The sequence below is a fragment of the Elephantulus edwardii genome, unplaced genomic scaffold (genome assembly GCF_000299155.1).
Source record: "Elephantulus edwardii isolate Elephantulus edwardi_28Jun2011 unplaced genomic scaffold, EleEdw1.0 scaffold00060, whole genome shotgun sequence".
Lineage (NCBI taxonomy): Eukaryota > Metazoa > Chordata > Mammalia > Macroscelidea > Macroscelididae > Elephantulus > Elephantulus edwardii.
Genome location: NW_006399810.1, coordinates 5,498,604 through 5,511,073, shown reverse-complemented (window position 1 = coordinate 5,511,073; position 12,470 = coordinate 5,498,604). Strand labels below are relative to the sequence as shown.

Sequence of the window (12,470 nt, the reverse complement as noted above, 5' to 3'; positions counted from 1 at the left end):
TATTTTTCCAGCAGCCTTTTCAATTATGCAAGAGCTCTGTTAATCTGAAATATACCTGAGGCTGATCAGCCCCTGCACCGTCCCAGACTCTCCATGTGGTCATGGCTGTGAAGAGATATTGATGGGACCACACTGTGGGCCGTGTACAAGCCTGCGGTTCCAGGTAGGAGCCTAGGAGCCCTGATAACCTGATTCTTCACCTGTGAGTCACCCAGTTTGAAAGACAAAGTGAAAATGGTCAATTTTGTTCAATGGAGACACCACTGGGCCAGGATGTGAAAGGACAGCAGATACACTGAAGGTTAATTACATGAGAAGAAACTTCTAAGTACTGCCCACTGACAATAGCCAGAGGCAGGAATTCAGAGTGCGTGGCTTGAAATTTTGCCAGCATCTCCAACTGCAAAATTTTATTTTTCAGGTGAAGTCACAGCCTGCTCCTGTAGGTCTTGCTGAGATGAATAGGAAGAAGTTGGGGATGAGACTTGTAAATCACATGACCTTTCTGAGGCACGTACTTACTGTGATGTGACAAATATACAATCACTGTCACTGTTTAGTGAGAGACTGACTGAACTCCTACAATTATAAATTGTATTGGATCTTTGGAAAAATTTCATTAGAAAATATACCCTGTAATTTTTGAAAATAATCTCCTTTCATTGAGATTATTATCTTTTGAGTGGTCAAATTTCAGAATAAAATATTTTAGCAGTCAGTATTTTTGAGGCTCACTTTTCTTATTTGAAGAGCGGTCTTAATATTGCCTATTTAACATCTTCTAGAAAGGGTGATGGCTGCTCGTTGGAGGCAAGGATTCTGAAGCTTTGTCCGACATACTTTGGACATGTTGCAAGGAGGGACCAGTCCTTGGAGAGGGACATCATGCTTGCCAGGGAAGGAGGGACAGCGTAGGAGAGGAAGACCCTCGATGAAATGGATTGATTCAGTGACTGGGGTTAGGAGGGTAAATGTGTCAGAGACAATAAAATTGGCACAGGATAGAGCAGGGTTTAAGGCTGTTGTACATAGGCTCATTATGAGTCTCAGATGACTCAATGGCACATAACAACAACAATAACAACATGGAATTATTGGTTGGTTGAAATGTTTGCTGCAGATGATACAAGACTACAGTCTTCAAAAAGGTCTTCATAAAGGTCCTTACCACAGGACAAACAGTAAACATTATGATAGATGGAGAAAGGATTGAAGCTGTCAATGATTTCATCTTCCTTGTATCAACAATCAACCCTTGGAACCAGCAGTCAGTAAATAAAAAGATCTATTACACCAGGCAAGTCTGCTGCAGGTACCTCTCCAAAATTCTGAAGAACAATGATGTCTATTTGAAGACTAAGGTGTGTCTGATTCAGGTCATGGTCTTCTCATCTGCTATTCATTAGAGAGCTGGATGAATAAGGATGGCAGAAGAAGAGATGCCTTTGCATTGTGGTGCTGGAGAAGAGAACTGAATATCACATGAACTGCCATGGGAACAAACAACTATGACTTGGAAAAAAATGCATCCAGAGTCCTCTTTGAAGGCAAAGATGGTGAACTTTATCTCTCATACTTTGGACATGTAGCTAGGGCATGTGCCTTGGAAAGGGACATCCTGCTTGGAAAGATAGGGATCAGTAAAGGAGAGGAAGACTCTCAATGAGATGAATTGATACAGTGGCTTCAGCAATGAGTCCCGGTGTGCCAGAGATGATAAGGATGGCACAGGACAGGCCAGGGCTCAGGTTGGCGGTTCATAGGGTCACTATGAGTCATACTTGACTCGATAGCACCTAACAACAGCATGAGACTATTATGAGGTGTTGCTGTTGCTATGTACCGTAGAGTCAGAACCGACCCTCTAGCAGGTTTTCAGAGGCAGTAAATCCCAGGGGAGGAAGACTGCCCATTTTTCTCCCATGGAGCAGCTAGTGGATTAAAATTACAAGCCTTTGGGCTGGCGGCACAGCTCCTTATCACTTGGCCACCAGAGCTTATAAGGAGCTAGGGGAACAGAGGATCTAGGTAAAAGTGCACTTTTTTTTTTTTTGCAATGCATTGTTTATATTTTACCTGAGTTCTCTAAGGAAGGAATAGCATGAAATTATTTTATATACACACATATGTGTTTACGTGTGTGTGTGTGTGTGTGTGTGTGTGTGTGTGCGTGTGTAAAAATAAAGGAAAGACTGGTCCTTGGAGAAGGACATCATGCTTAAGAGGGTGGAGGACAGGCACAGGTGGGGAAGGCCCTCTAGGAGATGGATTGATTCAGTGACTGGGGTAATCAGAATGAGTGTGTCGGAGACAGTGAGGTTGGTACAGGACAGAGCAGAGTTTAGGGCTGTAGGTCACTATGAGTCGCAAGCAACTCGATGGCACATTACAACAACAACAAATATATACACACACACACACACAAACACATATGTGTGTGTATATATATGGAGAGAATATATACATAGATAGAGAGAATATAGAGAGAGAGAGAGTAAGAGAGAGAGAGAAAGAGAGAGAGAAAGAAAGATATAGATATATAGATATGATAGATTGATTATATATGTTTATGGAAGCAGGAGTGGCAACCACTTCCTAAATAACATGCCTCCACAAACTCTATGAACTTTGATAAATGTTAATAGTTGTAGAGGGGCTTCAGACTTTTTGTTCATAGGGTCACTATGAGTTGTGTTTGACTTGAAAGCAATCAACAACATGTGTAAATATATACCAAAAAAGTGTGTGTGTGTGTGTGTGTGTGTGTGTGTGTGTGTGTGTGTGTGTGAAATGTCTCAAACCTAAATTACTTAAGGGTCTTAGCCATTAATAATCATATCCAACATGTTTTACTATTTGCCCTTCTATTTTCACAATAATGGTCTAATGCAGTATTTGTCATTAAGAGACTGAATGTTACAAAAGAAGTATTTTGGCAAAATGGAATTGTCACAATAAAATAATAAGTTATGTGAAAAAAAGAGACAATTAGTTCGCTCAGCATAATGCTCTCTCCCAAGTTTAAATAGTAGTTTTCAAAATCATTGCTCCTGAATGCTGCATAGTATTCCATTCAGTTGTGGCTGGATATTTAGGCTGTTTCCATGTTATTGCAATGTTGAATAATGCTGCTATGAACATCCATTTGTGTCTCAATTCTAATTTCCTTGGGATATATATTCCTAGTAGTGGAATAGCAAGGTTATATGAAGTTTCTATGTTCAACTTCTTCAGGAAACGTCAAACTGCTTTCCAGAGTGATTGTACCATTTACAGTCCCACTACACTGTATGACAGTTCCCACCTCTCTACGTTCTCTTCAACATTTATTGCTTGCTATCCTGCTAAGCTGTACTGTTGCTACTGGGGTGAGATGGTATCTCATTGTGGTTCTGTAAAACATGTATGGGGACCTACAGGGGCAAGGGGTGGGAGCAGAGGGGTGAGGATGGGTAGGGGTGAAATGAGGGTGTTGAGGGGTAGAGGAAGGGGGTAAAGGAGGTGGGAAAAATCTGGTGGGAACCTTAAAAGACAAGGTAATGATGGACATAGTCCAATGGTGGTTATTTTTATAAGACATAAATCACAGGACTGATTGATTGTATGAAACACAATGTGAATGAAGAATAGCATGAAACACAATGTATACTAACTTTGTGAGCAAACCAACAAAACAAAAATGAAAACAAATCAGAATTGTGTTAGTTTAGTTTTACATTCATTTTAATCTCAGGACATGGTTGTTGTTGTTGTGTACCATTGAATACCAACCGATAGCTGACCCTCCAGCAGGTTTTCAGAGGCAGTTATTTGCTAGGAGGTAACTCTGAAGAAATGTCTGAAGCTTTACTGCTGAGAAATCTACTCATTGAAAATATAGCATGATTATATTCTAATGCACATGCATTAGAAAGGGCTTGACTGCAACTAGTTATTGGTTAAGAAACCAGTTATTTTTATTTCAGGTGAAAAATAACCAGTTATTTTTATTTCAGGTGAAAAATACCCAGGACAGTTCTCTGCATTATTTGCAGCCAGGAGTGGACTAGTGACTAAATTATAACAATGAGCTGTGGGGTGCATATTGGATGACAAACTAAAGAGAATTCTCCCCACTATGGGAAAGTCCTTCTTCGGATCACATCCTTTTTTTTTTTCATCTTCCAGCTCTCAATGCAGACAGGATACTACTATGTATCATTAAGCAATTTTGAGTTAAGAGCTGCTAGTTGAAAAGAGCAGAATAGATGGATAGAAGGACAGCGGCCCTTCAGGCTTAGGAAGCTGTCATTGAACTTTATACTAGATAGAAATATCTCCTATCTTTTTCGGCCGGTTACCATGAATCAAACCCAATTAGTAAATAATAGGGCACTTAACCTTGAACTGAAAGGTTGAAATCTACCTGGAGGTATTCTATTGCTAGGAATATACCCCAACGAAAATAGAACTGAGACACAAAGGAAGATTTATACAACGATGCTCATAGCAGTGTTATTAACAATAGCAAGAAAATGCAAACCGCCCAAATGTACATCAACAAAAAATGGATTGAGAAACTGTGGTATATTTACACAATGGAATACTATACAGCACTCCAGAGCAATAATTTAATAAAATACTAAATTACATGGGAGAGGCTGAAAAGTATTATGCTGAGTGAACTCAGTCTTATGAGAACATATATTGCACAAGATCATTATTGTAAGAATAGAAGGATAACTATTAAGATGTGGATAAAAATTTAAAGGGGGAAGGGGAGGGGTGCAGGGGACCTGAAGGTGGGGCTGAGGGAATTAAAAACCCCCATCACCCCACTATGTCTAATTATAGAACTGACTCTGATCTCTTAAGATGAGACCATTGGAGTGGGGGCAACAGCCAGTGCAGTCACATTTCATAATTACTTTCCCAAGTTAATTTGGTGTCAAAATGGCTTAAATTAACATTTTGATAGATTTGGGAAGTGTACTAAGAAATAGAAATGCAGAAACATGCAAGGTCAGAATGAAATAGTCTCAGATCTTGAATTAGACCACGGGAAACTGGAACTCAAACAGAACTACCTAAATAGTCTTGTAAGATAAACATCAGAGAAACCACTCAACGTGTCACACTACATGATAGAAAAACCACATAGGTTTCTGATCTTCAGTCCTTTGCTGAGGTATAGCACAAGACCTTCAAGTTTATGGTCAGATTTTTACACAGAACAGAGTAGAACATCTAAATAGATGGTCAACTTCCATCCTGTGGGCAAAATGTGCTTAATTTCTTATGACACAATTGCCTCTTGGAATCCATTAATCAGAGTAGAGACACTGACATGCAAAAAATTACAGTGCTTCATGAGAATTCTTTGATTTTGGAGCTCCAGAAGCGAATATAGATGCCAGTCTTGGGTCTCATCTCATTGCCGTCGAGTCGGAAACGACTAATAGTTGACTCTCCAATGTGTTTTCAGAGGCTGTAAATTGGGTGGAGACAGTCCATCCTTCTCCCCTGGAGCAGGTGGTGGATTTAACCCGCTGCGTTTGGGTTGGCAGCGTAGCTGGGGCTCCATCTGCCAATACTGATGGGACTGGACTGGTAATGCAGTCGATCAACCAAACAGGTGGAAAGACTCAGTTGCTTGGTTTCAAAATAGAGTTAATAAGGCATCTCATAATTTCAGCAGCAGGAGTTATCTTTGGCTTTCTGGGAAGAATGCACACATAGCTTTATTTTTATAAGTGAAATGCACAAAATACTCCCTCCTATCTAAGATACAGGTCCACTTCATTTCTTTCACACACCAAACCTTAGGGAAACAATGCTGACCTTCTCCAATGGGCTGTGGGCACAGGGGAACCATTTACTGCTCTCACAGCCCTGGTATTCATGTGTAGGTCTGCAGGTGGTTTCCAGGGTAAAACACATCCCCAGAAAGGAGGCACTGTGTTAAATCTTTGCCTCAACCAGATTAATAATATTCCCTAGAGATGCCTGTGGTGGTTGTGTACCATAGGGTCAGAACTGGCCTGTAGCAGACCCTTCAGTGGGTTTTCAGAGGCGGTTAATCACACGGGAGGATATTGCACATCCTTCTTCCTCCTTCTTGGCGGGAGGGGAGCAGCTGGTGGCCTTGAACTGAGTGCCTTTGGGATACTGCAACAGAGCTTCTTGCCACTAGGCCCCAAGAGCTCCAAATGAGATATCAGTAAATGTATTCAAATGAATGGCTTTCCTAAGCACCATAGACAGGCTTTGTTTGTTTTTTTAGCCTGGAGAGAGTTTCTTATTTTCCTTAGGAAACAGTTCAAAACAGGTAGACAAACAAAATAACAACTAATTTGAAATAGTTAAAGACTCCAGAAGTTGCAGAAGTCAGTGGGTTTTCAGAAGCTGTTAATCTCAGGGGAGGAGATGGCCTCTGTTTCTCCTGTGGAGCCCCTGATGGATATGAACCACCAGAGGGGCCTGGCTTTTGGGTTAGGAGCTATGGACTACACCATCAGAGGAGTCAGAAAGAGCTGTTTGGCTGGATTATTACAATCAGGAGACTGATGATGACAGGAAATCGTCAACTCCATGACAGACCTGGGTGCAATTTTCCTCAGACCACAGATCTTTAAGAAGAGAAAACATCATAAAATATCAGGAAATGATTTATGCCCTCTTGAGTTTTAACAAAATCCAAAATGAATAATTCAGTTTCTTAAGGAAAAAAAAATTGGATGCCACACTTGAGGGTCTCTGAAATACAGCGTTTAAATGTGAAAATCTGAGTCGAAGAGGTCCAAGCATGAATATTTTTTAGAGGGTTGTCATGTCAGAGAATACCTGCTCTACCCCAAAGACACTACATTGTGGGTGCAGTGTCAGATTAAGGAATAAGCAAGGTAAAGATGGATTTATTTGAATTCTGTAGTGAACAATTTCTTATTTTTTTTTATACCAACCAAAGATTCTGTTTCTAGGTATGACAGGCATCTGAGCCTCTCCCAACCTCACAGCACTTTCTTACAGAATCAAAGCCTCTTTTCAAATTTACAATCCCTGAAAGGGCTGGAGGAATATCCAACTGAAAAATAAAAAAGGTACTTTAGTACTTAGTAGTTGGTGGTGAAAAGTTTCACAGACATGGTGAAACCCATGTGAAATTGTTCCATACAGACCAGGGAGCTCTTGTGGCCTAGTGTTAAGAAGCTGTGCTGCAATCCCAAAGGCACAAGGTTTGAATCCGCCGCTGCTCCTCGGGGGAAAAAGATGGTCAATCTCCACCTGTGTTATTAATTGCCTCTAAAAACCTTCTGGAGTTGATGATGGCACATAAATAGGCAAAAGTAAGCCCATGCTGATTGGATCGTCCAACTCTTAAAGAGGAGAAGCTGTAACCCAGACATAGGAAGCCAGGATGAGGCCAGGGATCCTAACACTTGTGCCCATTGCAGAGTGTGTGTGTGTGTGTAGAGATCTGGCAAATCCAGACAACTGCTCCTTAATTCCATTGGAAAAGCTGTGCCTGTAGGCAGAGGGACTATTCCCACAGACTCTGAGGCACCTGAAATGGTCCCCAGTTGAGGCTGGAGCTGAGGCCTGGGGTCAGGTGAAAATCAAGTCCTCTGGGAGTAGGTAGTCTGGCCACACATCTTGTGACCAAGAACTTTCCTAGCCTCACTAACACAGGACTGTTTTTTTTGCAACCATTCTAGGAAGGGAGCTTGAAATAATTTCAAATCCTACTCCATTTCTGACTTGCTTGTTGCTAATGCTTTGTTTGGGTTTCTAAGAAATGATAGTTTTACAGACTGCCATCTACTGTGGGATTATTTTCTCAGTGCTATCTCATTGAACAAATCCAGTTTTCCACTTTAACTGTTCTGTAGCCACCATCTAACTATTTTCAGAGTTCTCTTTTCCACACACTTTCCACTCCCTGATTCATCCTGGTGTTTGCGATCCTGCCATGAGAGAGGACGCACAGCTGTCAATACACAGCCAACCTTCTATTTTCTCATCTGAGATGCAGTGGCTCCATCCCTGGGGATATGGAGGTCCCTGCAGGGAAGGTGATTCCAGGGATGAGACATAGAGGGAGGTGTGAGTGTTCTGGCAGCAGACGAGGACCAATGGGAAGGGGAGGAATGCAGATCCTTGGGGCTAAGGTAGAACACAGTCTAGAAGAGGGAAGGTACAGAGACTTCTCAGTTTACTGTCAACCCAGGACTGTCTGTAGGATCTCAGAGCCATCTCACATAAACACAGGCATGTCTTAACCCTTGCTCCATGCTCTTTCAAGCACAAGAGCACAGTAAGTCCTTTCCAGCCTTGTCCCAGTGCAAACAAGGGGTGAGAAGCAGAAGGGCTGTTCTGCAGTCAATGAAGAGGTGACCAGAGAGCATCACCATCAAGATACACAAGCACGTCCACAGAGTGGGATTTAAGAAGCGTGTCCTAGGGCACTCAGTGAGATGCAGAAATTTGCCATGAAGGAGATGAGAGATATTCACGTTGACTGCAGGCTTCACAAAGCCATCTTGGGCCAAAGGAATCAGGGATGTTCCACATCACATCCATGTCTGGTTTTCCAGAAAATGTGATGAGGATGAAGATTCCCCCCAAAAGCTGTATACATTGATTACCTATACACCTGATACTATTTTCTTTTTTTTTTTTTCTGATACTATTTTCAAAAAACTACAGACCGTCAATGTGGATGAAAATGAATAGCTAATTATCAAACACAGTTACAAAACCATAAAAAAAACCCAAACAATACACAATGCTTTACAAGTGACCGCAAACCTCCACCTTTTAGTGGCACAGCTGTGTGTCCTCCATGCCCTGAAGGTGCACCTGGCACAAGGCAGGGCCTCCCAGCACACTCTGCCTCTGCCGTTCTTGGAGGAGGGCAGGCTGCACCTCTGAGGTTACAAATGTCTGGGGAGGGGGGTGTGAGGCTGCACCAGTCCACCCAGCTTTGGAGCCCACTCAAGAGCACCCCAGAAAGGATGTGGTGGTCCCCGACACTAAGTCCCACATGGAGGGAGTTGAGGCCTCCTGTGGTGACTCTTCCTCCCTTCTGTCACATTTCATCAGCATCTCCTGGGCTCATCTTCTGGGTTCACTTCAGAACTGCTGCGACAAGGAGCCTTTCTCTGTCTCCAAACAAGAAAATGTACACTGGATTATAAAACCCGTTGCTCCGTTCTCCCCTGTCTCTGGAAGCTTTCAGAAAAGACCAAGTGGTACTCACTTTTCTTGTCTGTCGTGTTGTGTACTGTCACCCTGGGAACGCCAGGACCTGTGTTGGGGCAGAGACAAATAGTGAGGAGAGAAAGAAAAACATGGCCGTTAGTGGAGAACAAGAAAAGGATGGCAGCCTCTGAACAGCAAAGATCAGGTCTGTAGAGGCTAGAGAACTGGCTGTGCAGGAAAGTAACCCTGCAGGGTGCCGTCACAGAGTGGCCAGACCAGGCCTGAGGGTCCTACAGGCCCATCTTTCTAAATTTTCACATGTGGTAATGACAATAAATCCCATCAGAACTGTAATTTATTATAACAACATAAGCCATCATTTCACAGGGCATTTATATTTGTCCTGTATTCTTGTCACATCTTTTTGCTATACAAACACTTCCTCAGCTCAGTTCTAGAAATTACTCCCACCTAAGAATTAAGTTGTCCTTCCCTGATGAGTCTTTTCTGATTCTTCTAAGAAAAAGTTCTATCTTCCTCTAGTTTCTCATAGTGCTTTGTAGAAAAATAGTAACTTAACAGGGATATTTGTCAAATACTGTCCTTCAAGTTCTATCACATATCAGTTTGTGCTGATTTGCATGTTGCCATGATGCCAGAAGCTTTGTCACAGGTTTTTCAATACCAGCTTGTCACCCACGACGAACACGTGCCATGGAGCTTCCAGACTGAGACAGACTGGGAGAAAATTCTGGAGATCTAAAAATGAGTCAGTGAAAACCCCATTTTGGGTTTGGCTTGCTTGGTATGGGAACATCATCAGGATGTGGAGACGCTTGACAGGACAGACCAGCATCATAGTCCACCATGTCTGTCTGTCATTACCAGGATGATGCAGCCGAAGGTGGCTGCCATGTGTCAGAGTCACAGCTAATATGTTTCAATCACCCCTCCAACCACATGGAGCTTCCAGGAGCTCAAGCAGTTTCTGATCTGCTTTGAGTCTGTCAGTCGACTTTTCTATTATTTCCTTAACAAAAAGAGAGTCTGGAAACAAAAAAATATCCCTCCAGGATTTTAATATTATATGTATGTCTTTTGTTAAAAAAAAAATTAAGGGCAGGCACAGTGACTTCCTGACCTCATTTGGCTCCACTCTCCTCTACTCTTCTAGCTTGATGGCCTATCCACAGGGTCTGGCCTAGCCCAGCTTATTTCTACTTGTACTGGTGGTCTCTGTGCCTGAGTGCTATGCTCAGGAGAGATGTACAGCTCATCTTCCCCTCATTTAAGTCTCTGCTCAAATACACCTTCTTCAAACTGGAACCCTCATTCACTGTTGGTGGGAGTGTAAAATCGTGCAACCACTGTGGAAGGCAGTATGGCGTTTTCTCAAAAAGTTGCAAATAGAGATACCATTTGACCCAGCAATTCCACCACTGGGAATATACCCCAAAGAGACCATAACCACCATCCAAGCAGATACATGCACACCCATGTTTATCACGGCTTTGTTCACAATAGCAAGGAGTTGGAAACAACCTAAGTGTCCATCAAGAAATTAATGGATAGGGAAGCTGTGGTATATTCACACAATGGAATACTATGCTGCATTGAAAAACAAGGAACTCATGCAATATTATTCAAAATGGGTGACCCTGGAGGACATTATGCTGAGTGAAATATCTCAGTCACAAAAGGACAGACACTGCATAGTGCCACTGCCATAGAATGGGACTGACATCAGGGTTAGGGTAAGAATGAGAAAAATTGGTTGAAACTGAATTGAAACCGATGAGGGAGAGAACAATTCAAAAGCAATATATGTTAGGGCATTATGATTATCATAAGAGTCCAGAATGAAGGTTGCAGAGTGGAATATACTCTGGTTGGGGGTGGGGGGATTTGCGGGGGAATTGTATACCAATGAAGGAATTTTTTACTTTTCAAAGAGAAGAGCGAACTGGGGGTGGGAGTGGGGTGGTCAGGGAGAAAAGTGCAACAATGAATGAATGGAAATGCAAAATCTCTACAAATGTTCATTGAAATAAAACCAAACCAACCAAACAAACACCCACCTTCTCCAATCACCCTGTTTAAACAATTTGATGAGAGGAGGCTGAAGGAGATCAGAAAGACTGTTGTGAAAAACAATGTATTAGAACTCTGTAAATAACCCAGTATAAAATAAAATTTTTAAAAAAGAAATTAAAAAACAAGTCCCTCCATTTCCACACTGTCAGCCTCTACCCCTGCAATCTCCTTCCCTGCAATCGACTTATAGCCTCAGCAATCTGCTGGAGGGTCAGCTTTGAGCTGGAACTAAGTCTACAACAGCGAGTTGAGTTTGTTGAGTTGTCCTTTGTAGAGCTCGTCACCACATATTGTAATGTCCCTGGGGTATAAAGGAGATCCATTGTGAAATTATAAGACAGTAGGAACTATGGTTAAATAAGGCTTGAAACCTTTGCAGTGATTTAAATGCTACATATATAGCAAGTGAAGGTGAATGTAAGGAAACATTTTCCGTGTGACTAGGGGGCTGGCTCAAATCTTTCAAAGTGAAGGCAAGTTTATATAACAATTAAAGGTCAAATGTCAAACTCAAAACACTCATTGCCATTGGGTTGGACCCAACTCATAGCTGACCCGCTTTTCAGTTTCTCAGGCTGTAAGTCATACAGGAGCAGATTGTCGAGATTGTCTATCCTTCTCTAGAGAAGTCACTGGTGCATTTGAAGTGCCAGACAGGTGAAGTCCTTGAGTTAGCAGCAAAAGCTGTACGGACTACTTGTAAATTAGAACTTCACAGTGGATTGTGTTTGCTTATGCACCTTCTTGTCAACTGCACCAGAACATGAGCTCCACAGCAGTGGAGAATTCATCTTAGTTACTGGAGTTTTTAGCATCTAGAACAGTATTTGCAATACAGTTAGTGCTGGGTCACTCACATATTGTGGACAGGAGCAGCTCAGACCTAAGCAGAGGAGGGAAGGTGCAGTCTGCCCCTTATGGCCTGGTAGACTGTGGGAGATGGAAGGGAGGGAGATGACAACACTGCAGCCTAGAGTGAAGCTTTTGCTCTGCTTCAGGTGTGGACTCCAAGATGCTGTTTATACATCAAAGCTGGAGGACACAGCCCTCAGCTGGGGGCGAGCCGTCACGGCCCTCTGCCTGGGGTGGGCTGTCCTCGGCCCTCGGCTTGGGGCGAGCCATCACGGCCCTCTGCCCGGGGCAGGCTGTCCTTGGCCCTTGGCTCGGGGCGAGCCGTCACGGCCCTCTGCCTGGGG

At 42.6% G+C, this 12,470-nt stretch overlaps 1 protein-coding gene across 2 annotated transcripts in view; it reads right to left on the bottom strand.

Annotated features, from left to right (window-relative positions):
• Positions 1-12,470, bottom strand: part of DPP6 (dipeptidyl-peptidase 6) — a 1,353,880-nt gene that overhangs the window by 61,038 nt on the left and 1,280,372 nt on the right. For both annotated transcript variants that reach the window (XM_006887649.1, XM_006887650.1), the window contains one exon: positions 9,239-9,286. In XM_006887649.1, the coding sequence (XP_006887711.1) occupies positions 9,239-9,286 (48 nt within the window). The remainder of the gene's footprint in view (positions 1-9,238; positions 9,287-12,470) is intronic.